General features: G+C 40.5%; 2 protein-coding genes across 5 annotated transcripts in view; one reads left to right on the forward strand and one right to left on the reverse strand.

The window, feature by feature from the left end:
- The window catches only part of xkr6b (XK related 6b), a 76344-nt gene extending 69202 nt beyond the window's left edge, over positions 1-7142 (reverse strand). Inside the window, exon 1 of the mRNA XM_042504005.2 lies at positions 1734-7142. Coding sequence (XP_042359939.1) covers positions 1734-2302 — 569 coding nt within the window. The 5' untranslated portion in view covers positions 2303-7142. The remainder of the gene's footprint in view (positions 1-1733) is intronic.
- mtmr9 (myotubularin related protein 9) overlaps positions 1-24839 on the forward strand; it is a 100134-nt gene that overhangs the window by 71662 nt on the left and 3633 nt on the right. For 2 of the 4 annotated variants that reach the window (XM_042504003.2, XM_088089074.1), the window contains exons 6-14: positions 15115-15304; positions 16519-16627; positions 17123-17248; positions 17623-17796; positions 17936-18153; positions 19218-19379; positions 19544-19685; positions 19894-20114; positions 20893-21044. In XM_042504003.2, coding sequence (XP_042359937.1) covers positions 15115-15304; positions 16519-16627; positions 17123-17248; positions 17623-17796; positions 17936-18153; positions 19218-19379; positions 19544-19685; positions 19894-20114; positions 20893-21044 — 1494 coding nt within the window. Of the gene's footprint in view, positions 1-11618; positions 11642-14609; positions 14717-15114; positions 15305-16518; positions 16628-17122; positions 17249-17622; positions 17797-17935; positions 18154-19217; positions 19380-19543; positions 19686-19893; positions 20115-20892; positions 21045-24839 lie in introns of those variants that run through there. The other 2 variants (XM_088089075.1, XM_042504004.2) reach the window with 2 other exon arrangements.

Raw genomic sequence — 24839 nt, forward strand, 5'->3', positions numbered from 1 at the left:
AAAAATATCTAATGTGCTATTTGGACGTCATGTGCCTCAACTGCAATTTGTTTTCCACCAGCACTCCTCCATCCTTTCCAGCTTCTCTTATCTGTGCAACAGAGGTTAGACCTATACTAACCACTATAACCACCAACAAAACCAGTGACCAACCGTGCAACAATTCCCATCACTCTCTATATCTTCGCCCAGCTACAGACATGAGCAAAAATAATCAATTGAGCCACACTGGAGTAAATAAACTTGAGCCAATACAAGTGCAGCTAATCAATGTAATAGCCTTCAGGTGCGGCTCAAAATGAGTCTGAGTGATGAGGAATGCAGAGTGGATTGTCTCATTCTGGGAAAACCCATCTTGACAGGGGGATGCACCGGCATGCACTAAATTTAACTTGAACATGAGACCATGGAGGCTGTTTGCAGCCACATGGAGAAGAACTGAGGCTGATTTTTGGACTAGGTTTTGAGAAGGGAAGGTAAAACTAAATGAAAAGGTATCCCATGTAATGCTTGTGGCTTTTTCCCCCAAAAAAGGTCAGTGAGTTTCACTTCAGATTTTACTCTTACATGTGAGTAATTCAGCCTGTAGCGCGAATGTTCTCATGCATTAGACCACACCACAATCATGGCATTGAAAATCAATTTGTCTGATGAGGAGCAGAGGCAGCTGCACAACACATATCAGTGGTCAGTCTCAGTGTTTGATGCTCAAAAACACACAAACGTCGAGTAAAAAAAAAAAAGCTGCATGAAATGATGTGACCCCTTCCTCTGAGTCTCACAGTGTGCTGTTTTACATTTTTTCCCAGCCGCTGGCGGTCCTCTCTCAGCAGCCATCATGCGTTACTTTTTTTTTCTCCCCATTAAATGCCAGCCACTGCGTCTGTCTGCACCAAAAACAACTCGCTGCTCAAAAGCTCGAACAGAAAACGGAGTAGATAAGCCGCGCGCACCAGTGTCACAATTCTACTACTGTAGAGCCGCTACATGTCACACAGATTACGCGCGAAGACTTGCACCTTATGCATCCACCGCGGCTCCCCGGACGCATCAATTTACGGGCCAAAAAAAAAAGATTTGGGGACGTCGCAGAGGAATCGATGACATCATGTCTGTGGGGGATAGATGTAGTTTTGCGAGAAAACAGATGCTCGTCTGGCCTCTAGTTGCAGAGTTGCGAGAATTTGATGCGGGGAGGGAGGCGGGTGAAACGAGGCGACCGTGTGCACTGTGATGTGAACGGCGCGCCTGACACACACTCAGACACACTCAGACTCTCTCTCTCTCTCTCTCTCTCTCTCACACACACACACACACACACACACACACACACACACAAGCTCTCGGCTACTACCTGTCCGTCTTTGAACAAATAGCCCTCTTCCCTCCCCACACAAGCGCAATGGCGCACTGTGATGAAATAATCACAGCGGTGCAGTTTCTGTGCAGCTAGATAGGACAAATTTTTGGCTGCAGAGTGTGGAAATGATCGCAAAAAGCTTATGTTGAATGTATTGGAAATGTAAATGTGTGGTGGAGACTGTGAGGCCAGCGTAATGGCATCACCACGGTGCTGATTTTCACCCCAGTCATGTACACAACAACGGGTTATACCAGGTGACAGTCAGGAGGAGGTTAGAAGAGTGCATGGAGAGAGTGCGAGGAGCTGCGAGCAGTGCGCTCTGGAGGTTTTTACTGTTTCTTTTAAAGGCAAAACTTGAAGTTTGTCTTACCTCCACACTTGTCCCAACTGAAAGATGTGAATGATGGTCTGCCAGACCCAGACAGAGAGGCGGCAGCACCTGTCTCTTTGCAGACTGGCTGTAGCTCTACGACTACTCAGCCCCTCCACGGAGCCCAGTCCGCCCCCAGTGTAATCCTGCACAAACCACCTGAAGCTCAAGATCTGGACCAGAACCGAGGGCACCAGCACGAAGAACAGGGTCAAGCCCGACCACAGGAAGTCCTGCTTGTGGTAATAGTCGATGGCCAGCCACAAATCAGTCCCCACGTCCCAGAAAAAGACCAGCAGCGCCAGGATGATCCACAGGCAGTCCAGCCAGAGGCGCTCCTCCTGCGGTGGCCGCGCCGCATCTCTCCCCTTCCCCTTTCCCTTCCTCCGGAGGTAATGCAGGCAGGCGCTCCGGCAGCCCCAGTAGCACGACGAGGTGTTGCAGCAGTGGCAGATGTGGAATGAGCTGCTGTTCCGATTGTCGTCCTCTCCCGTCCCCACCACCTCGTCCAGGTTGTGCAGCTGGGCGAAACCGGTGACGACCCCGCGACCATCGGATTTCGCTGCCATCTTTCCCTCTGATGTTCCCACCTCCTCCGGCTTCCGGGGTTCGTGACGACACTTCCCTGACACCTGTTTTGCACCCCAAATGTTGGAGCCATCTAAAAGCGGGGTGTCCGCGCGTCGCAGTCGCTCACTCTGTCCCCAGATAGCGCACCAGTGGCGCCGCGGACGCAGCACATCTTGTCTTCCTTTCTCCTCTCACTGCAGATCTATTCCCACCTGGCAACAAATAATCTAATCTATAAATTCAAACAATTTAATTTGGAACTCATGCATCCAGCTGGGGTCGTCCGGTTTTCTTTTTTACCTGTGCATTAATCTCATTCCCCGCTGCGCAGTTGTTTCCCCTCTCTGCAGCTCTCCTCCAGCTGCAAGCTGAGTGCCATGAGCAGACCGTCCCTCCACTGTCCCACCCCGACGTTATTCATCCCCCCACCTCCCTTCCTCCCTCTCTCTCTCCCCTCTCCTCTCTATTTCTCACGCACACACTCACCGTCTCTCCCTCTCAACGTGGTTGCCATCTAGTGTCTCGTTTGAAGCCCCCAAATATGCAGGAGGGGACTGCATGATGTAATGCAACATGCCTCACCACCACCTAAGGAAGTCTTTCCTGTTGTTTGAAGGCTTGAATCAGTCATGGTGACACAGTGTGGGGTCATTTTTGTAGGAGGCAAGGCAGAGCAAAAACAAAAGCTCTCCAACTGACAAAAACGAGTTTGTAGTTACCTAACTGTGTTTTTTTTTATTTTTAGCAAGGATGTAGGTTTCGCTTCAATACTATGGGGAACACATATGTGACAGGATTTTGGGGTCCTCCATCAGATACTATTAAGCAAAAAGCAGAAAAGTCACAGGAAACACAGTGACAGGTCCATAAAAATACCCATGTTTGTAGGCTAAAAAGCAAAAAGAAACACAGTGACAGGTCCTTAAAAACACCCATGTTTGGATACTGAAAGGTGGCTTAAATGACAGCCACCAATCGCTAAAAACACACACATTTGGGGCCCATAAAGCTGCAGGAAACACAGCAACTGGTCCCTAAAAACACCCACGTTTAGGTGCTGAAAAGTTGCTTGAAAAACACAGGTTGCTAAAAAAACAGTGACTGGTTGCTAAAAACCATCCACATCTGGAAGCTGAAAAGCTTCAGAAACTACAGTGTCAGGTCCGTAAAATCACAAATGTGGGGATGCTGAAAAGCCGTTGTAAAAACAGCCATGGGTCGCTTAAATACATCCATGTTTGGGGCAGAAAAGCCACAGGAATCACAGCAATAGTCCCGAAAAATAGAATCAGAGTCAGCTTTATTGGCCAAGTATGCTTACACAAACAAGGAATTTGACTCTGATTAGCTTTGATCTCAATGTACAGGAATTAAACATTAAATATAAAGAGAAAGTTACAAAAAATGGATAGAATATGGATGAAAACGGATGAATAGATTAAAACAGAATAATAAAGCTATGTTTGGTGGCTAAAAAGCCTCAGGAAACACGACAGGTCCCTAAAAGTACCCATGTTTGGGTGCTAAACAGCAAGTGGTTGCTAAAAAAAAACACATATTTGGAGGCTCAAAAGCCACAAGAAACACATCAACAGGTCCCTTAAAACACTTACATTTGGTTGCTGAATAGTCAATGGAAAAACAGCTGCTTCTGTGAGCTGAAAAGCAGCAGAAAACATAGTGACGAGTAGCTAAAAAACACCCTACCCCTCTAAAATCTATACCAATGCGTTTTAGTATTATGTAATGTCCCTATATCATATTGTCATTATGCTTGTGGTATTAAAGGGAATAGACATTTCTACCTGTACATGTCAGCAAACAATTGAAAGTTAATGTTGAAAGAATGCCTGTGGCATGACAAGAGAGGATGCTATAGGCAGCGTCTACACACCATCCTCTGGGTAAAAGACATAATTGATCTATAGGTGAATCTATAGATCTCTGGAATGGTTGCTAAGAGACATGTTGGGGTTTCTTTCCTTTCTGCAGCTTTTTTTTTTTGTCAGCAGCAGCCAAGGCGTTTAGCATGTGCTGAAAAGTGATGCTTTTCCCCCTCTGGTAGCACGTGCGAGCAAAGAGCCGGTGAGTCCAGCTGCAGGCTCAACAACACCGTGATTAGACTATGCCCACAGAACTGCCATGCAGGGTCATTATCCAGTGTGAGATTGATTGGATCATGTCCCCCCTCCCTCCCCCGGTCCCTCGCTTCTCTCCTCTGCTTGCCTGTTTAGATGCCGGATTTGATGGGAGCTATCCAGTGCTGAAACCTACAACAGTTCTCTCCAAGTGTCTCTCTGAGGGCCCTCATTGACAAATGCAATTTCTAAACCCTAAACCTAGTTCTGTTGTTAACCCCTAAACTCAGTCTTAACTGTTAGCCCTTTGAGGAAGTGAAGACTGGGTCAAATGTCACCACTTGTTTCACCCTCAAGGCTTAAGATTCATTTCAAAAATACTTACAAGGAAACTAAGGTCATTTTCAAACTGTATACACATTATTCCTATAATCTAAGATGATCCCAAACTATTACTTAACAACTGACTCCCAAATCTAAAAAGTTGAGTGCTAAAGTCAGGGGCGGCTCTAACACGTTTATGAAACAATGTACATTATTTAGAATGTGATTACTCACTTGAACTTTTTTTTTTCTGGGTGCAATTGTGGTGCCCTCCTTTGAGACTGTGCCCTAGGCGGCTGCCAGTATCACCTATGGCACACGCCGCCACTGGCTAAAACTCAAATTTGTGATGTCATCAACTATAAAGTTTGGAGCAGCTCCATTGACAATGAACAGGGAAAAATGTTCTAGATGACAGACAGGGAAATGTTCTGGGTACATTTTCTGTTTCACAACTGAGAACACTACAGTTGAATAAAACTCTTTTACTTCTCTTGTTTACTTCTCTGGTTTCTGTTTTTGAGAGAGAGTAGCTCATGTTCACAAATATTGATCGGGCCATAGATATAACACATTGAAATTCTTAATTTAGGTGGTGCTCCGCTTTAATGCTACCCAAGTGGCAATTTGAGACAAGCTGATTTGCAGACACAGACAACTCATACTCAAGTCACAGTACTGTATTTGTATATAAGTACTGTGGTTAATGTGTGGTTAACTTTAGGCACAAATACCACTTGGTTATGGTTAGAAAAAGATCATGTCTAGCTTAAAATAACCAGTTTTGGGGGCACAATCCCATTTGAAAGGCAGCGATGTCTCAGTTAAAAAAAAAAGAAAAAAAATTCTTGTCCTGGTACTGTTCCAGCTGGAAAAAACACCCATGTTTGTTGCCAAAAAAAAAAAAAACGCTGGACACTCAGTGATAATGTTTTGAATCTCTAATAGTGGTTTGCAGCATGGCAGGTGTCTCGCTTATAGTTGACACACCATCCACCATTCGTCACTTTAGAAACATTGATATGATATGTATAAAATTTACAAATGTAATGTATTTGTGGTTTGCAGAAACACACAATGCCATATATCTACATATATCTGCAATATAGCCACTCCTCCAATAATGAAAAAATCTAAATTAAATTCACAATTTTTTTGTTTTATAAGTCAGGAGATAAAAATGAAAACAGCATTTCACCATCCAACTGCACATAGATCATTCTGCACAGCGAAGTTCAAATATCCAAGTGTAACATTAGGCACAACATGTTTTTGAGCGGAGAGAGACTTTAATATTATCATTATGTTTACCTCTGCTGGTCTTGTGACTAATGACAAATCACGTTGGAGCAAAATGTCAACACATTACAGAGAGGAGAAGCATGACCAGTTTGCATGCTTTTCTCTCTTTGTGCTCTGCCAGGGTAAGAGACACCACTGGAGCAGTGAGAAGGAGCCCAGAGCTACATTAACTCACTTAATTATTTCTGATTGGGATCATTGGACCAGGTCTTCTCTGGTTTCACACCAAAACACCCATATGTTTTCATACATCACATTGGTATGCCTTGCAATACATCAAAAACACGTTTTGTGTCTAGTTTACAGCATATGATCACAATTACAATAAATCTAGTTTTTCTTTTTAGGTTTTATTGAAAGTTATCACAAATTACGATCCCAGTTACCAGAATAAAATGAGAGCATTTTATACACATTGGGGCATTTTCAGCCCTGTTTGTGATGGCCAAATTGGGCATGTTTTAAGGAGACATTAGGAGATTTCCAGCTACGTTTGTGACGACAAAATTGGATATGTTTTAATGAGACATCAGGACATTTTCCTGCCGTGTTTGTGGTGACCGCACTGGGTATTTTTTAATAAGACGTTGTAAGGTTTGCAGTCATGGTTGTGGCAACAAAACTGGGTATTTTTAATGAGATGTCTGGACATTTCCAATTGTGATTGTGGTGACCAAACCAGGTATTTTTTAACGAGACGTCAGGACATTACCAGGCGTGTTTTTAGTGACCAAAAAGGGTATTTAAGTGAGGAGACATTTGCACATTACCAGCTGTATTTATGCCAATCAAGCTTGGAATGTTTTAATAAGACATTGGGAGTTTTCCAGACTTTTATGGGGTAGCAAAACTGGGTAACTTTGACCAAGACACCGGGATGTTTTCAGCTGTGTTTGTGTCAACAGAAATTGATATGTTTCAACTAGACATCAGGACATTTCAAGCCGTGTGTGTTGCAGAAAAAAATCGAGACTTAGGTTTCATTGCCAGCCATATTTGAGGTGGCAAAAAAAAAGAATATTATTTCAACAAGATGTTCTGACATTTTCAGCTGTGATGAACAACTAGACACTGAGACTTTTACAGCCATATTTGTGGCAACAATCCGGGTATTTTTTGGCAAGAGGTTTGGACATTTTGTGTTTAGGGGCAACCAAACAGGGTATTTTTAAATGAGACATTTGGACATTTCCAGCTGTGTTTGTGGCAACCAAACAGATTATTTTTTGACTGGACGTTGGGACATTCCCAGCCATGATTATGGTGACAAAACCATGTATTTTTAACATTTTTAATTCTGGCATTTATTCTGCCAAGTGGGTTAAAAAGACTATCTGCAAAAATATGTCCCAGCATGTGTGGTACAAATACAGCGTATAAGATCTGATACTTTTCCGTTTACCTTTGAGACTAACATTTGTCATGGCGAATTGTTTCTTCTTTATCTATCAAGGATGTTAAGCAGTGGAAGAGAAAAGTCCTTTGTTATAGAAGTGCAGGAAAAGTCACAGTGATGCTGCATGAAAAGGATCAGGGTACAGCCGTTCCCCCGGGCCAGATAACTGGGGGGAAAATGTGATTGAATGAATATAAGAGAGTATGGTATCATAAAACCTGTTTCATCTGAGTAGCCTTCATTTCCTCCTCTTCCTCAGGTCTGTTTGGCCTCCACAGTGCTTTTTGAGCAGCACACCAGATGCACACTCAGCTCTAATATCCACAGGAGATGGGAGGCAGTTTAATGCAAGAAAGGCCTGGCAGCAATAAAAACTAATCAAATCAGATGACATCAACTCAAATTATAAAGCACTTTTTACCAATTTGTCACAAATCGCCTTACAGGGCAACAAACAGGCATTATTCATTTTAAACAAACAAGTCACAGGCCTAACATGAGTGTGTGTGGGAGAGTGGGTGAGGATAAAAGCAGACTTTAAAAGAATACAAGGCAGGAGTAGAGAGAAAAACTCAGAGGCCTCTTGAGGAAGAGATCAGGATGAAGGCGGGTAGGGGGCGCGTAGGCTAAATAAATCAGACAGTGTGTGTGTGATTTCCACACATGGACAAAGAACCTGCAGAGGGAGGGAGCAGCAATACTTTCTACTCAGCTGTACTTCAAATGCATTTCCTGTGAGCGAAGTGTTCAGGTGGAGCGAATCAATGATGCATTGTGGGCAAGGCTATTTTATGTTTTGCACTTCAGAGTGTGACTGTGTAATCAATACAAGCAGCAACGAGAAGCCGATGACAAGTCTATGGGAGTTTTTTTTCAGTCTGTGTGAGTCTTGCTGCTGCTAAGCCGTACCTTGGTGTGTAGGTCACTATGCCTTACAAATACTCACCACAATGCAGAAAAAAACCTTACATATAAAACAAGCGATGGAATTCTTTTGTATGCTCAGTTTCGTCATGGTGGATTTTGCAGTGAGGCAGAAGAGAAACTGACTTGAGATCACTTGAGCTTTGAAAACAGGAAGATAATCAGCATACCTACACTGTAGAGGCATTTCAAAGAGGGGTGGAAATGCTGTTTTATATGATATCCATCAGGTTTGCACTCACATCAAAACTCCACTAATTACACATTGTATGATTTTCTTTTTGTAGTAATTCTGTGTCTCCTTGTGTTTGTTCTGTGTCTCTTTGTAGTCATTTTGTCTCTCTTTGTGGTTGTTTGCCCATTTTTGCAGTTGTTTTATGTCTCTTTGTAGTTCCTTTGCATTTCTTTGTGATGGTTTTATTTCTCTTTGGGCTAAATTTTTGCCTTATTAGGTAATTTTGTGTCTCTTTTTTGGTTGTTTTGGGTCTCCTTGTGGTTCTTTTGTGTTTTTTTGCGTTTCTCTGTGGTCGCTGGGCTTGTGCCCAAAGACCTGAGATGACACACTTTCACAGAGCTAGTACGCCGCTTTCTTCTTCAAATCCTCAAACAAGCTTTGGAATTGCACACATTAGCAGTTTGTCCCCCTCCTCCGATTCCCCCACTGCAGGAGCAACAATTAGAGATGGAAAACTGTATAGATGTTCATCATCTTCTTGTCCAAACTGAACAAAGTTTTCAGTATAAACTCTTATGGACTCTGGCATGGCAGCAGAGACCTCCTTCATCAGTCTGTCCAGGACCCTAATGTCCATCTGTGCCAATGCATCAAGAGATTCCTTGGCATTCTCCAACAGGTGTCCAACTCTGACATGTCCAACTTTGTGCAGAGCAAGATGCAAACTGGAGGAGGACAGTATCTGGAGTATTATGAAACTGTGAAAAGTTCCTCCAGAAGCCTTATGCCAACTGACGCATCAGAGTCTGTGGTGGTGTCTAATCTCTGCCAGGACTCCTGAGCTGTGAAAAGACGTCAGACCGGTGAGAGTCACCTCATTCAGTCTGAACAACAACAGCTGTTTACTGTAGAGACCCAAGATGACTTTCTCTCCAAAGAAGCTGCTCAACAACTCTCTTGCCACCTCAAACCACATTGGAAGAGGAGCCTCTGAGCAGTGTGCAACCAGAAGCACATTATCTTTAATTGAATATCGACCAATCTAAAGAAAAAAGCAAAAGAAAGCGAAAAAGAAAAAGAGAAAAGAAACCAGCTTTCAAAACATGAAAATTTCATGAAAGCACACAGGAAAACACATTGCTCAGGCTTATGTTTCACAGCAGCACACATGTGGCCTGTGCAACATATGTGCTAAATAATGCTAAGAACATAATTAGTGATGAATCCTTCAGGAGCTTTTACACTTTGCACAGTTTTTCCCTTTAGCTGTAAATGTCAAGTTGCAAAACTGTTTCAGGTGACACATGACTGAACAAACCAAGCAATTACGAACAGGTCCGGTGTGCAGGATTTAGGGGGATACATTAGCAGAAATTGAATATAGCAAAGTTAAAATAAGCTGTTGATATCTTCATAGGGATATGGTCCTCATCTACAGGATGAAGGAGATCTCTGTGGATAATTCAAAAATCACCAGAACAATAAAAACTGGAGGAATCCTATCTGGAAGTTCACGCTTGACACACGGGAGAAGTTTCAGCTGGTTGCAATCTGCAATACTCACTGTTAGACATCACTAAATCCCTCTAAATCTTACACACTATACCTTTAATGTACAAATAAATAAATTAAAGTAAGTATTAAAAGTGCAACAGCCAAAACAGCTACAGTCAAATAAAAATGTGAAAATAAATTAATTAATTAATACTCCACTATTTATTTCATAAGCTTGACAAGTTACAAAATACCCTTTAAAAACTTTTAGAGGCAGTGGGGGTATTGATGGAGCTTCAAGTGAACAAATAAAGAAGTTTTTCACAGAGCTTACACAACTAATTTTGGTTTGTGCACCCACGTTTAATTCATCATTATTTGCTGTGACAGACCGCTGTGATTCACTGGACATGCCCAAAATAACATCACACTGCAGAACAAACAAACCGTCCAGAACAGAAGGTTGATGAGATATTGTCTTAATAAGAAACTGAATGAAAGACTTGGCTGAGTAATGGTGTAGGTGTGTGGGCACAAACTGTCAGTCCCTAATATTTGCCAGACGATGTTCCAACACGCTCAGAGCTCGTCAAGAAATGTCAAAATATGATCTGTGTGACGTCGGCAAGCATTCAGATTTGGAAAGAACTTGATCACAGTTGGTTGCAGTTACACATTCAGGTCTATTAGTGAACTTTTAATGGAACGTGTAGTTTTGTGTTTGACAAGTTTATTAATATTTGTCCCTGAGTTCCTTCGAGGCACAGCCAGCAAAGTGTGTTTCATCAAGTGTTCTCTCTTTAAACATTCAGCTGCTGACATAAAAATGTACAATTTATTACTGAACCTTTTATTACAGACGCTAAAGTAAATCATCTCCTCCTGCAGCGACACATTTGTCTAAACATCCTGTTAAATAAAACATAGAGGTTAGGTTACACTATTGTATCCTGGCTGTGAAGTGAATATGTGCTTTGAAAGCTATTTTTTATCAGCCCATCCTCTTAAAAAACGCCACAGCAAAGCATCTTTTCCTCAGAGGAAGGGCAGTTATTTGGTTTGTAAAGCAACGCCAGGTTTCACATTCAATTGAGCTCTGGCGTCCGTACATGTCTTCTCTATGATGTGGGCTGAAGAGGCCCAGAGCAAACCATCTATTGTGAAGCCCAGACAGGCTGCAACTGAAGCAAATACTGTGCTGATTTGCAATACATTACAAACACTCACAAGGCCCTGACAAAGATGTGTCTGAAACAAACAGGCCCACTCTAGTCTTTGCCAAGCCATCTGCTCGTCTTCTTCCCTCTCCAAAAGTGTTCACCTCTTTAGGGAGTCTCCCATTCAAGGTCGGTGTGTGCTTTAAGATCTCAGCAGGCGGGCCTCTTCGCTCGCCTAAGAACTAAAGACAAAGTCCTCAGGCAACAGATTTCTCCTACCGAATGAAGTCCCAGCTGCCATTAGGGGAGCCAACTCTTTCATGGTCTTTTACTCTAGACTCAAATTGTATTTATTATTACTTCTCTGTGTGTGTGCATAGCTTTGTGTTTTATTGACTTGAGATTATTTTATTTTCATAACACAGGGAAGTGGTGGAGTTGATGGAGTACATCATAGCTGTTGGGAACCTTCATGATTCACTGCTATGGTAATTTTTAAAGGAATACTTAAACCCCCAAATTATCATTTGTATATGAATTACTAACCCCATGTTATGTTGAATTCATTAAGAAAATGTTGCTTTTCTGTCATGTCTCCACGGCAAATCCAAAAACTGAGAAAACTTTTGACGACTTGAAGTGAAATAGGTCCTTGTTTAACAACAGCAAAACTTTATCAAAACATCATTTACAGACTCAATACAATTCATTTTACCTAGGAAAATTTTCCTGGGAAGGTGTGTGAGGAGGTGGACTCAGTAGGGAGCAGAGTGGAGGAGGCACCCACAGGTCACTGGAATACTTCAAACCCCCAAATGACCATTTGTACATCAATGACTCACCCCGTATTATGATGAATTCGTGAGCAAAACATTGTTTTTCTTGCATGCCTCCGGTGAACGCATAATCCAAAAATTCTTGATGAATCTAAGTCTTGGGAACTGTGTTTCACAACAGTTAAACTATATCAAAACATCTGTTTGCAAACTCTCACACAACTTGTGCAGTATAATCCAAGTCTCTTTCATCCAGTCGTATGCTCAGTACTTCCCAAACAGACAGCCCTTTTTGACAGGAAACTGAACAGAGAGTGAAACATATTTAGTCTCTCTGGGGAACCAGATTGCATTTACAAGAACAGTAATTTTACATCGCTGAACATGGGAGCTGCTGGTCTACCGCTGCACTATTGAATCCGAACTTACCCTTTAAAATGTCAACGTTCTTTCAGAAAATCAAGATAACAAATAATACTTTGGGCAAATTGATAAACGAGTAGTCATTTAACCTGATAAACAGGAAGGAAATCCATGCACTCCAAAATTGTGAAAAATAAGGAGGAATTACATTAAAAATCCTCCATCATAGTGACTAAATCATTAAAACAGCCAACGTGTTTCGACCACCGCCTGCCTTCATCAGGGCTCTGCTCCTTTAACCTGTCCGTCCCTTCCTACCCGGTCATACGTGCGTCAGGATACTGCAGTCGGGTTTGTCTGGTCTGCATCTGCCCACCGTGTGCAATGCTGGCTGCTCCCCCTCAGACAAGTTCCCAGGATTCAGTTCTGTTGTTTTCTCCGGAGCTGTTTGGATAAGCTGCTCCTCCCTCTTTTAAGTTACCTGGCCTGCCCTCTGCTTCATCAAGCTGCCCACACTGTCAGTCTACACATCCGTCATCCAACTGACCTTCCCTTTAACCCCTGCTAGACTTACACAGTCAATTTGGATCGACGTGAAGTGCTGACAGCTGGACTTGTTTAATTGCACTCATTTCACAAACATCTGAATATTAGATTACTCTTAAAACTCTTTGTTCATTTTACTGTAATTGGCATTTTTACAGATGGCTCATTTTCCATCCTCAGCCATCCAAAGAGGGATGGATTTCTCTTTGAATTCCCTCTACCAAGGTTTCTTTCTTTTTTTTACTCTTGTGTTTCTCTGCAATTGCCTCTTAATCTAATAACACTGTATATACGCTACGGATGCCAATTTATGTTTGCTTTTATTAGATTGTCTAAGGAGCCCTGGCGTTGTTGCCATTTTGTGGCTGTTTGTGTAACTGTTATGTCTGCTGGCTGTTTTATTGGATTTAGTCTGCCTGTTTTTATGCCTGTCAATAGTTATTTACACATCATTTCCACCAAATACGCAGTCTGACAGAATAACCAAGAGCTTTTAAATTATCCAGTCTGTCTAAAGAGTTTGATTTTGATTTGGGGGCCTATTTACTCACCTTTTGTTATCAAAATAGCAAACACAAATTTATATATATGCTGTATATTTTAGCCTTTATTTCACCAGGTTTGTTCCATTGAGATCAAGGATCTCTTTTACAAGAGAGACCTGGCCAAGAATAACAGCAACACAGTTTCAACAATAAATACATAATAATAATTTGTTCCTTGTGATCATACAGTGTAATTGAACTATGGGACCATGCAGATGAATCCTTAACCACAAATTTAAAAAATCCTTCAATGTCACCACCTAGTGTCCCTTTTTAATATTGTCAGGTGATTCATACAACAGGAGATGTATAGATGATACTTTTTTTTTCCAAAAAAAAAAAAAAAACCACCTTCACATTTACAACAGTATAAAGTATAAAAATACAAGGTGTACATGCCATAGAGAAAATCTGTAGATTTTGAATTAACTTTGTAAGATTTTTTTTCCCCTTGAATTTAAGTACAGCTCTACAATAACTAGGCCACTGAATGCACATTTGGCAACAGAATGCTGCTATTTTTGATAGTTTACCACAAGTCTGTTGTTTGTTGTTGTTTGTGAAATTTTTTGTGTAACTTTCTCCTGTAGGGTTTTCATGTGAAATTCGTAATACTGCTGTCTTGAGATGATAAGCAATTTTTATATCAATAGACCTATTCCTGTTTAAATTAGGGTTAAATTAACAAATAAATAAATAAATAAAACCTAAAGTTATTGAAGAAAAGTCCTCAATACTTCAAATTAAATCCAGTGGATGATTTCATTTTCATTTGACGTTTTGCTGCCTGGATGAATGAAATTAACTTACAATTTTTTACGTACATAATTTCTTTTAAACTTTTTATTTATTCAAAACAAGGGAAGCACAGGTTAGACACCCCTGCTCCTACCAGATGACACCACAGGGACATCACAACAATAATAAATATATTTTCAATGGTGATATTACTTTCCAAAATACAGCTATTGCATCAGCACACAACACATATTTTACAATTTATAATCCTTTAAAAAGAGAACTAGAAATACACATGTATGTGTATCAAAACAGTGGTGATAATAACATTTTAAAAAGAGATATTTACATAATCTAATATGTTTTACCCTATTGGACGCCCGGAAAACTCACATTAAACTATAAAGTTAAAGTTCAAAATCATTGGAAAGCACAGAATAAATTATTTTTCTTTAAAAAAAAAAAAAGAGATTTTGTGAATTTGCTATGCAAATCGTCCTGAGTCAAATTTCCCACGTCACTTGTTTCTAGTCGGACTTGTTTATGTGACCGTACCAGTCTCGCCCAACTACAAATATATCGATAAGATTTCCAGGTAATTGTACGAGCATTCATTTTCGCGTCACTTAAAAAGCCTAAACTTTGTTCTGTATGTTTACATGTATGATGTTAACATTTTGACGTGAATTTAAAGATGTCGGCCTAATTCTGCCGTCTGTCACGGTTAGCTAGCTCGCTAACGTTAGCCGCTTCATTTCCTGAATCAAGCTAATTTCATCTATCTGACGGGTTGTTGCGGCATTTATTGGTTTAATGCTAAATGGCACAGACTTTTATGATATCTGACTTTAAAAAGTGGCGCAGTGGGGTTTTTGTTAGTCTGTCGTAGCAGCGGTAACGTTAGCTAGTCTGTGGCGTTGTCCATATGCTTTAAAGAAAACACCCTCATCATTTATCTCTGCTGTATCTGAGCTGTGTGCTGTCGTTTTTCAGGTCCGGTCATGGAGTTTGCAGAGTTGATAAAGACACCCAGGGTGGACGGGGTTGTCCTTCATCGACCCTTCATGCCCACTGTTGAGGGGACACTGTGTTTGACTGGTCATCACCTGATTCTGTCCTCCAGACAGGACAACACAGAGGAGCTGTGGCTGCTTCACTCAAACATTGACTGCATTGAGAAAAGGTGATGAGATTCTTATTATCTAATGTGGGAGTTTTACTGCTTTTATCGCAACTGTGTTCTGGCAATGTCTCTGTCAAATTATATTTTCATTAGGGACTGTTCTTCATTTACCAGGGGAGGCGGTGGCTAGGGTGTGACTTTGTTTATTGACCCTTTCCGAAGCTAAAAATATTTTTTCCTTGAGCCTTCCTGAGTGACTTAAATGCACAACCATGTGTCCACCATAACTGAGTAGTTAAACTTCAACAACGTTTATGTTTGAAAGTTAAAAGTTGACGAAAGAATTGGTTTGGTTTTTCACCATTGTGCATGCTAGTTGGTGCAAACAGTTTATTTTGGCGAAATTTTAAATTAGACACATAGAATAAAAATATTTTTGATAAAATAGCGCAATTTTAAGCTTAAATTTGGTTATGTGTTTTTCTCATGAAAGTGTTCATCCAACATAATGTGTTAAAGGGCCATAAAAATATGAAAATCCAGTGATCGTTTCTGTTTTTACAGTTTCTTGCCCTGATATTGTAATTTTTGCGACTTCTTAAAAAGACATGCGTGTTGCTGGCATTTTTTTAAATTAAAAAAATACTGACATCTAAAATTTATATGCCCCTTTGTATGTAAAAAAAAAAACATTGCGTGAACTCTTTATAAAAGCCATAATGAAAATATAAGCAGATGAGCAGGACATGTGTTTGGTGAAATAAATGGTGAAAGCAGAGATCTGTTTGCGGTTTGACCTGTCTTTTTGGTGCATGATTTTATGCACCAGATCATTTCACCTTTTTTTTGTTGCACTCTTAGGCTTGCCAGTGGGAAGAGGATCTGAAACTGTTACGACAGGAAGTTTGAGTCCAACTGTGGGCTGCTGACACTGCAGTGTTTCCTGTGTACATGCTATTGAATATTAAACATTGGGTGTAAAAAAAAAAAGAAATCACAAACAATCTAACAAATGATTGCACATTAATGCAGTATCCTGACACCCTTATGTAATATAAGCACAGGCTTTATTCATTCATTATGGTAATATGTTCTCAGTATTAACCCATCATAAATATTTAGGAGCACCTAGTGGGGACCAGCTGTGCTTTGGTGAAATGCAGCATTCCTAATAACCCCAAAATGAGAGGAAGATGCAACCTCCACACAAAAAAGTTGCATCTTAACGATTTTTAAGGTTACTTTTTAAATCCATATTTGGACTCTTCTTTCAGGTTTGTGGGGTCTCTGGGAAGCATCATAGTTAAATGCAAAGACCTGAGGGTGATCCAGCTCGACATACCTGGCATGGAGGAGTGTCTCAACATCGCCAGCTCTATTGAGGTAAATTAAAGAGAGCTGCAAAATATTCACTTTAACGATCTGAAACGAACTGTCCTGTTTTAATGTCAAATTTATTTCTACATGTGATTAAAGATATAATATGCAGGATCATCCCAAAAAAGAAAAAAATATAGACTCATACAAAAGTAATCCCACTCAATCATCATTAGAGGTGTGTGGCAGCATTATTTTCTGTAGAGACTCCTCCCCCTGCCTGAATTTTCTTAATTTCTGTGCTCTGAAAATGAATGGGCGTGTACCCCCACAGCTCTCAGGTGAGGTCGGGGATTTATAAAACTTTTGCATCCAGGTGCTGTATTGTAAGCAGTAGGCCTTCGTGAGACACACCGCTGAAAAAAAATGCAAAAATATCAAGGCAAGACAAGTGAATTTGGTTTTCACTTTTACTTTTGCTGGCAAGTGTGTTTACATACAGTAAGAGGCAATCCTGCATCTGCATATTTAAACTAACACATATTCTTTATTTCTCTCTAGGCTCTGTCCACACTTGATTCACTTTCCTTGATGTACCCTTTCTTCTACCGGCCAATGTTTGAAGTCATAGAAGACGGCTGGAATTCATTTCTTCCAGAAGACGCCTTTAAAGATTTGGAGTCGATGGTAAGGATTTGATGAATGAACAAAAATTTTCACAGTTAAAAATCTCGTGTGTAGAATTTAGTGGCATCTAGCAGAAGATGCTAACTGAAGCTTCTCCCAAGCGTCTAGGAGAACTACTGGCAAGAACTCAAATGGCCCCTATATAGAGCCAGTGTATGATTTGTGTATGTAGATATAAACTGCTGATCTTAAGGTAAAGAAAACACGATTCTTATTTTCAGGTGATTATGAATTACTGAAAACTTAGCTATGAATGTTATATTCCATTTCTGCCAATAGATGCAACTAAACCCTTCACACTCGACCTTTAACTTTCACTCAGCACTCTGTTGTACGTGCTTATTTTTACAACTTCTCACCATCTCTTTTATCAGACAGATGAATGGAGACTGAGTGAAGTCAACAAGGACTTCAGCGTGTGTCCATCATACCCTCCTTTAGTGGTAGTGCCCAAAGATGTTGATGATGACACACTGAGGAAAGTAGCTACTTTCCGTCATGGTGGTCGTTTTCCGGTACTCAGCTACTACCACAAGAAGAATGGCATGGTGAGCACCTGGGAAACAGTGATTACATGATTTCTGCTGAAAAATATTTGTGCATTGACTGTCTGTCTGTACGCATGGTTTAGTTTTTGTATAAAATGTCTGTTATAAGAAAATTGCCTCAAATCACCTCCACTTTCAGGTGATGATGCGAGCAGGGCAGCCACTGACAGGCACCAACGGGCGGCGGTGTAAGGAAGACGAGAAGCTGATCAATGCCACCCTGCGGCCAGGCAAACGTGGCTACATCATTGACACGCGCACCATCAATGTCGCCCAGCAGGCCAAAGCTCGAGGTGGAGGATTTGAGTCAGAGGCTAACTACCCTCAGTGGAGGAGGATTCACAAAGCAATCGAAAGGTGAGTGTTCAGTAAGGGCCTCGGTGAAGCCTTTATGTATTGATTCATTTTTGTGCTCCTTTTTTTAAATCTTAAAGAAATACTTCATCCTCCAAATGACCATTTGTATATCAGTTACTCACTTTGTGTTTAAGTTGTGAAGAAAACTTTGTTTTTCTTCCATGCCACCATGGTGAATGGAGAATCCAAAAACTGAGAACAACAGCAAAGCTTTTCAAAACATTCGCTTACAAACTCTCACACAACTCATGCAGTATGTTCCAAGTCTCATTCATCCAGTATATGCTTAATACTTCTCAAACAGACCGCCCTTTCTATTGGGGAATTGAACAGAAAGTGAAATTTATCTATGCCCTCTTCAAAGCCAGACTCCATTGACAAAAACGGTAATTTTGTCTCACTGAAACCAGGATCTGCTGGTCTACCACTGCCTCAGTTGTTAGATTGTTTATGTTATTAGGTTACTTTGGTGAATCTGCACTAACCCTTTAAAACACCAAAGTCATACAATAAAACAAACTAACTGACTGATAAAGTCGTAGACCAGCAGCTCCTGTGTTCAGTGAGGTGAAATTATTGTTTTTATCAATGGAGTCCGGCTTTGAAGAAAGCATAGATAAGTGTTACTCAGTTTACCATCTCAAACTGCTGTCTGTTTGAGAGATACTGAACATAGGACTGGTTAGAATAAATAATATTTGGATTTTGTGAGTTCATGAGCAGATGTTCTGATATAGTTTTGCTGTTCATAAAACATGAACCCCTACGACTTAATATCAATAAAATCATTCTTCATTCACCATGGACACGTCCAAGAAAAACTAAATGTTCCACTCAAATTCATCCAACACTGGTTCAGTAACTGCGGTGCAAATTACCATTTGGAGGGGCGGGGTATTTCTTTAAAATACACAATATATTGTTAAGACTTTGGATAGAATGTGATATACTGATACTATGTGTCAAAAATGCTTTTAAACATTAATATCATTGACATTTATGCTCCATATACATGAGCTATGCAGAATTTTTTGTTAGTGTTGTGACAAATCTGTCATTTCCAGGTCTAACATCCTCCAGGAGAGCCTGATAAAGCTGGTAGAGGCATGTAACGACCAGTCGCACAGTATGGACCGCTGGTTGAGCAAGCTAGAGGCCTCCAACTGGCAGACTCATGTCAAGGAGATCCTCACCACTGCCTGCCTGGCTGCCCAGTGTATCGACAGGTCAGGGGACAAAGTTTGATTTGCTCGTTATGCTCACCCTGGAACAGTAAATGCTAAGCTGTTCATACTGAACTGAGAAAACCACAGTGTTCAGAACCGATGTCACTTGTTTGTGTACATCAGAGTAGCTGGTGACAAACGGTGATTGTCTGCGTTTGTCTCAGGGAGGGGGCGTCGGTGCTCGTTCATGGTACAGAGGGGACAGACTCCACCCTGCAGGTGACCTCCTTGGCTCAGATCATCCTTGATCCAGCCTGCAGGACAATCAGAGGCTTCCAAGGCCTGGTGGAGCGAGAGTGGCTCCAGGTGAGCTCATCTGACCTTTGAAGCACAGCCCAAATCCTTTTCACTCATTAATACAGACAATTAATCATTTTAAAAGCTTGAAATGATACATAAGCATCAAAAAACATCTCTGCCGGTATCAGATCCAGCAAGCTTTTTAATATCATGATAGACATGATCTTTGCAATCCTCCTCATAACCCCTCTCGCACTTTGACCATCTGTCTCAGGCGGGTCACCCGTTCCAGCAGCGCTGCGCCCTGTCAGCCTACTCCAACAGCAAGCCCCGACAAGAGGCTCCTGCCTTCCTGCTCTTCTTGGACTGTGTGTGGCAGATCCTTCGCCAGTTTCCGTGCTCCTTTGAATTCAGCGAGAGCTTCCTGGTGCTGGTCTTTGAGCACGCCTATGCTTCTCAGTTTGGCACCTTCTTGGGCAACAGCACAGCCGAGAGGTGAGTGTGAAGTCTGTTGAGGTCGGTCTTCGATCAGCCATGTGCCTGTGGAGTTTGTTTTGGTCTGTAAGTGTAAATCTGCATAATCTAATGCAACCAAACACAACATCCACATAATAAAATGTTTATAAAATTTAAATTATCCTGTTTAAGCCGTTCATATGCTAAAGTCTCATTCGGGGCAATGATGTTAAGAGTTACATCAAGTAAGTATTTTCTTCAAATTATTGGCCACCGAAGAGCTTTATAAACACCGTTTCAGTGTCTTTGTTTAGGGAAAGGAGAATATTTTCACCAGCAAGATTTTACTTTCTCATCCAGGAATGTGTCATTTAGGGATATTGCGATGCACTGATATTGATGATTACTATGGTATTTAAAATAACAAAATATCAACAGCATAATAATAATACACATGATAATAAGTGAATAATCCAGCACTTTTATAATTTCCTTTTCTTTCTGTTCTGGTTTTGTCTCTCTCTCCACCTCCCCACACTTGTATTTTGAGTGTAATTTATTTACCAAAACGAGACAAAACACAGAATAAACAAGTTAAAGACAAATTTGACTCATAGCGTTATTACTTTGTTTTTCAGATTCTCTGTAGATATCCCAATAATATTGCTTTTGTGAATTATTTTGGCAATAATATTGTGTATTGAAAATCTGCTATCCTGCTATCAAGTCATTGCTCAGGTTATGGGCTCTGTTTGACAGACTGTAGGCATCCACTGTTCTTCTTGCTTAACCGAAAACCTTCTTACCCTCCTCACAGAGCCAAACTGTCTCTGCCTGAGAAGACTGTGTCTCTTTGGTCGTGGGTGAATCGGCCTCAAGAACTGGAGCGTCTGACCAACCCGCTCTACGAGGCCAACAGTCTTGTGATCTGGCCCTCTGTGGCCCCTCAGAGTCTGCTGCTGTGGGAAGGTAAGAAACCAACATGAAGGCAAGCAGATTATTTGTGACCTAAAAGTTTCCTTCTTTTGGAAAGTTAGTGTCAGCCTGTTACATTTGTAACAGCTCGCAAAAAACAACGGCTCTCCACACTGAATATAATTTCATAAAGAAGCCATATTGGGTTTCTGTTGTACTGGAGAAGGAACGTAAACATTCTAAGAAATATATTGAAAAAAGGTACAAGGTAGATTTCTTAAAAAATGACAATAAAATTTGTCCTTTACATTTTTTTTAATTTGACAAACAAAATTAAAAAAAAATACAAATAATGGCCACAATTTTTTTCATTCAGTGTATTCAGAGTCTGTAAAAATAAAGATACAAACATGATTTCAAGTAAAATTAGATGTGTGAAATGGGACACCCTGATAAGCTATCCAAAGCTTGTTAATAGGGGCCCAGACATTACATGACATCCAAGTTTAAAAAGATAAAGTTCATCCTGCAACTCAACTCTAATCTACAACGTCAACAACATTCAAAATTACTCTTAAGATTCTTAAAACATAGGAACACTAATACAATACATAAAGACAAATGGCACATGGAGTATAGCAGTATAAATTACTTTGAGTATGTATTTCAGAGTATAGTCATTTAAAGTCATTTAAAAAGAAAAACATCCCATAATATCACAGATAATTAATGGATTAGCAGAGCTTGAAGTGAAAGTAGCCACAAACGTTTAAACACATAACAGACAGGACCAAACAAGAGCTAAGCAAAAAAAAGTTAATTTCTCTACAGGGTCCTTTCTGTAATGTTGTCAGACAATTATAATAACAATCTGAGCCTGTAAGTGGCAAAAAAACAAGCACTTTCAGTGGACTTAAATTGCGGGGGCGCAGCTGCTCCTGTGGTTACTTTGCAGCCAGTTTTTACAGCTGCAGCGCTCTCTCTCAATACTGGGCTAATTTGAAAAGACAAGACAAAAAAACATCTTAAAAAAAACAGGGTTAAGAAATTACCAGTTTCCCTTTAGGCTCTTTTTTCACCTTTGAATGGAAAATCGTCATCCAATGGTGAAATGAGTAAATCAGTATAAGTTTTCAGAAATATTTGCTTGGTAAATTTGAGCCCAAAGTTGGCTGGAAGTAGGTGGCACACCACTGACAGCAATCCTGATATTCTTGAAACCCTGTTTCCATGTACATCAACCAGTAAGACCGCATGCTGTGTTCTCACAGCATGACACACGTTTCAGGATTATGGGTATTAATCATGCTGTTGATTTAAGCTTGGACTGTAAACAGGTCTGACAACGTTAGAAGCTAAAACACATGAGTAACACCTTAAACGGTTGTTAGCAGTGGCTGAGAAAACTGCTGTGATGGTGGCAGACGCGCAGCCATTAGCTGTTCATAGTCTCATATTTGGGTACATAATAGCTCAGACACACATTGTGTAATATAACCACAAGGGGGCGCTATTGATTTTATTATTTTCACCGCTGATAAACTGAGTGACCCTGTGAGCCACAAGTAAGTACTGCAACATACATATTTCACTCCCGACTTACTCTTGACCCTGTGTTCAAAGTTACACACATGAATACAGGCATGTATACATGTTTAAAAAGGACATTTGTCACAGCAATTACACAGTCATCAACAGGACTGGCTGTCATTTTCCTCTCATCCAATCACAAGGCTTTTGAACACTGATGACAGGAACATAAATATTGAGTAAATAACAACATTTTGAGCAATTTTGTACTGTATAAACATAAGCTATAATAAAATAGTGATCATATGAATCATTTTATTTGGTATTTAGTGTGAAATACTGTGTAAACAAATGTGTTTCCTGACCTCTGATTGTATATGTTTAATAAGGAGGTCAAACTCTTTATGTTACCGTTTAACTCATACGACTTCTTTCCCACATTTCACTTTCAGCACCTTCGCATTTTCAGGATTGCTCAGATTGCTTCACAGGAATCTCAGTGATGTGTTTTGCTTGCGTGTTTGTCTTATTATAGGTTGCTCAGAAAGTGTCCACACCGACACTGTCCCAGTGGCGGTTTACTACCAGTTAGCAGTCATTAGCATGCTAGTCTTGCAGTTACAGATACTGCACATAATTATACTTGATCACTTCATTTAAACACAATAAGAAGCGTTTTCACTGAAGCTGTTTTTTTTTTATAATAATAAAAAATATTATTTATATACAAGAAATGCAGCACAAGTGCTTTATAGTAAAAGCAGGTCATAGTCCTTAAAATCATAAAATCAAGTAAATAATGAAATCAATTGGCTCTTTGTAAAAATATTTAGTAAGCTGGCCTCTCTGATATCTATAGGTAATGTGTTTTATAGCTTTAGGGCGTCTGAGTTCTTTTTGAAACACTTGGTTAACTTGACATAAACTCTGCTGCTTTTCAAAGCAACAAATGGTGGTAAACAAAATGAGCAAGTGGGGATGATTCCATGATGCTTTTGAAAATCTGCGTGGGTGAAGTGAATGCATGCTGCTCTTTTCTCTCTTAGCGCCCTTGAGTGTGAAACCTAACCTTCATGTAGCAGTGTGTGACTGAGATTGTATCAGGCGGCTGTCTTTTGTAAGCAGAGACACTCGAAAGACTTCAGATTGTTTTTTTGCGATTTGTGAATCAAGAACTAAATGGTCTGAATAGATGCCACCTCAAGTTATCCACTGCTGGAGACACATTTCCCAACATTTCATACATTTTTGGATATGAAATGACATCATTACATGTTAAATATATCTGACAGAGTTGGTATTTTTAGGAGCTTAGTGTGGAATGTGGTTGGGGGTTTTTCCCCAGGAGACTGTTTGCTTGAAATTGCTGAATATGGCATTCAGCTGAAAGCAAAAGCCATTCATAAAGCAGAGTGGGGGGAGGGGGTCTAGACAGATGAGGGGTCATAAGGTTCATGCAAACCTATTTAAGGGGCCCCTCTTCCTGCCTTAATGCCACGGAGCCACTCCCTCATTCTGTATGAACTATGAGAACTATTGAAGCACGTGAAATGCAACCGACATTCTGCTTACGCAACTCAGAGTGACGCACACGCTGCCTGGACCAACTTAAAAGACCCCATGGAGGTCCATATGTGGCTCCTCATGTTGACACTAAGAAGGACTGATGGTGTTCAACATGTCTTTGCAGAACACTAAACACATTTCTACCGTTTTACGTAAATCCTGAAGGCTTGTTCAGCTAAATTTTTGTATCTTTTGTTGTAGATTTGGAATGAAGTTCAATGAGTTCTTACTAAAAATGGGGATCAGTGTTGTCCATGTTGAGCATGTTTCCATGCTCTAGTCATGGGAATCTGAAACCTGCAGAAACAGTTTTCTTGTCTTGAGTTCAAACGCCTTTCACAAGCTATTTGACCCTTTCGAAAATCTGAGCAATTGGTTTGATTTCTTTTGAAAACATGAGTTAAAAGAGGAAATGACTAACTAGGAAATTGCAAGAGCTTTTAGCTAAAACCATGTTGTAAAAAAGGAGAGGTTAATTGACCGACAAGTCACCTCGGTTCCAGTCACAAATCTTTGAGGTCATACTTGTGTTACCAGTGATTCAGTCCCACAGGTTCCTCTACTAAATTCCCCCACCCAGCTTTATCAGGGAGTTCGTGTGAAAGAGGAAGGATTTGCAGCCAGTTCACATAATCAGTGCTCATGATTTATCTGAACCTTTATGTGTGTTTATTACACTCAAACTATGACGGTAAACATGGTAAATATTATACCTGCTAAACATCAGCATGCTAGTGTCACTGTGCCTGAGCC

Source organism: Plectropomus leopardus, chromosome 16, assembly GCF_026936395.1.
Source record: "Plectropomus leopardus strain MGB_pleo_1.0 chromosome 16, ASM2693639v1, whole genome shotgun sequence".
Taxonomy (NCBI): domain Eukaryota; kingdom Metazoa; phylum Chordata; class Actinopteri; order Perciformes; family Serranidae; genus Plectropomus; species Plectropomus leopardus.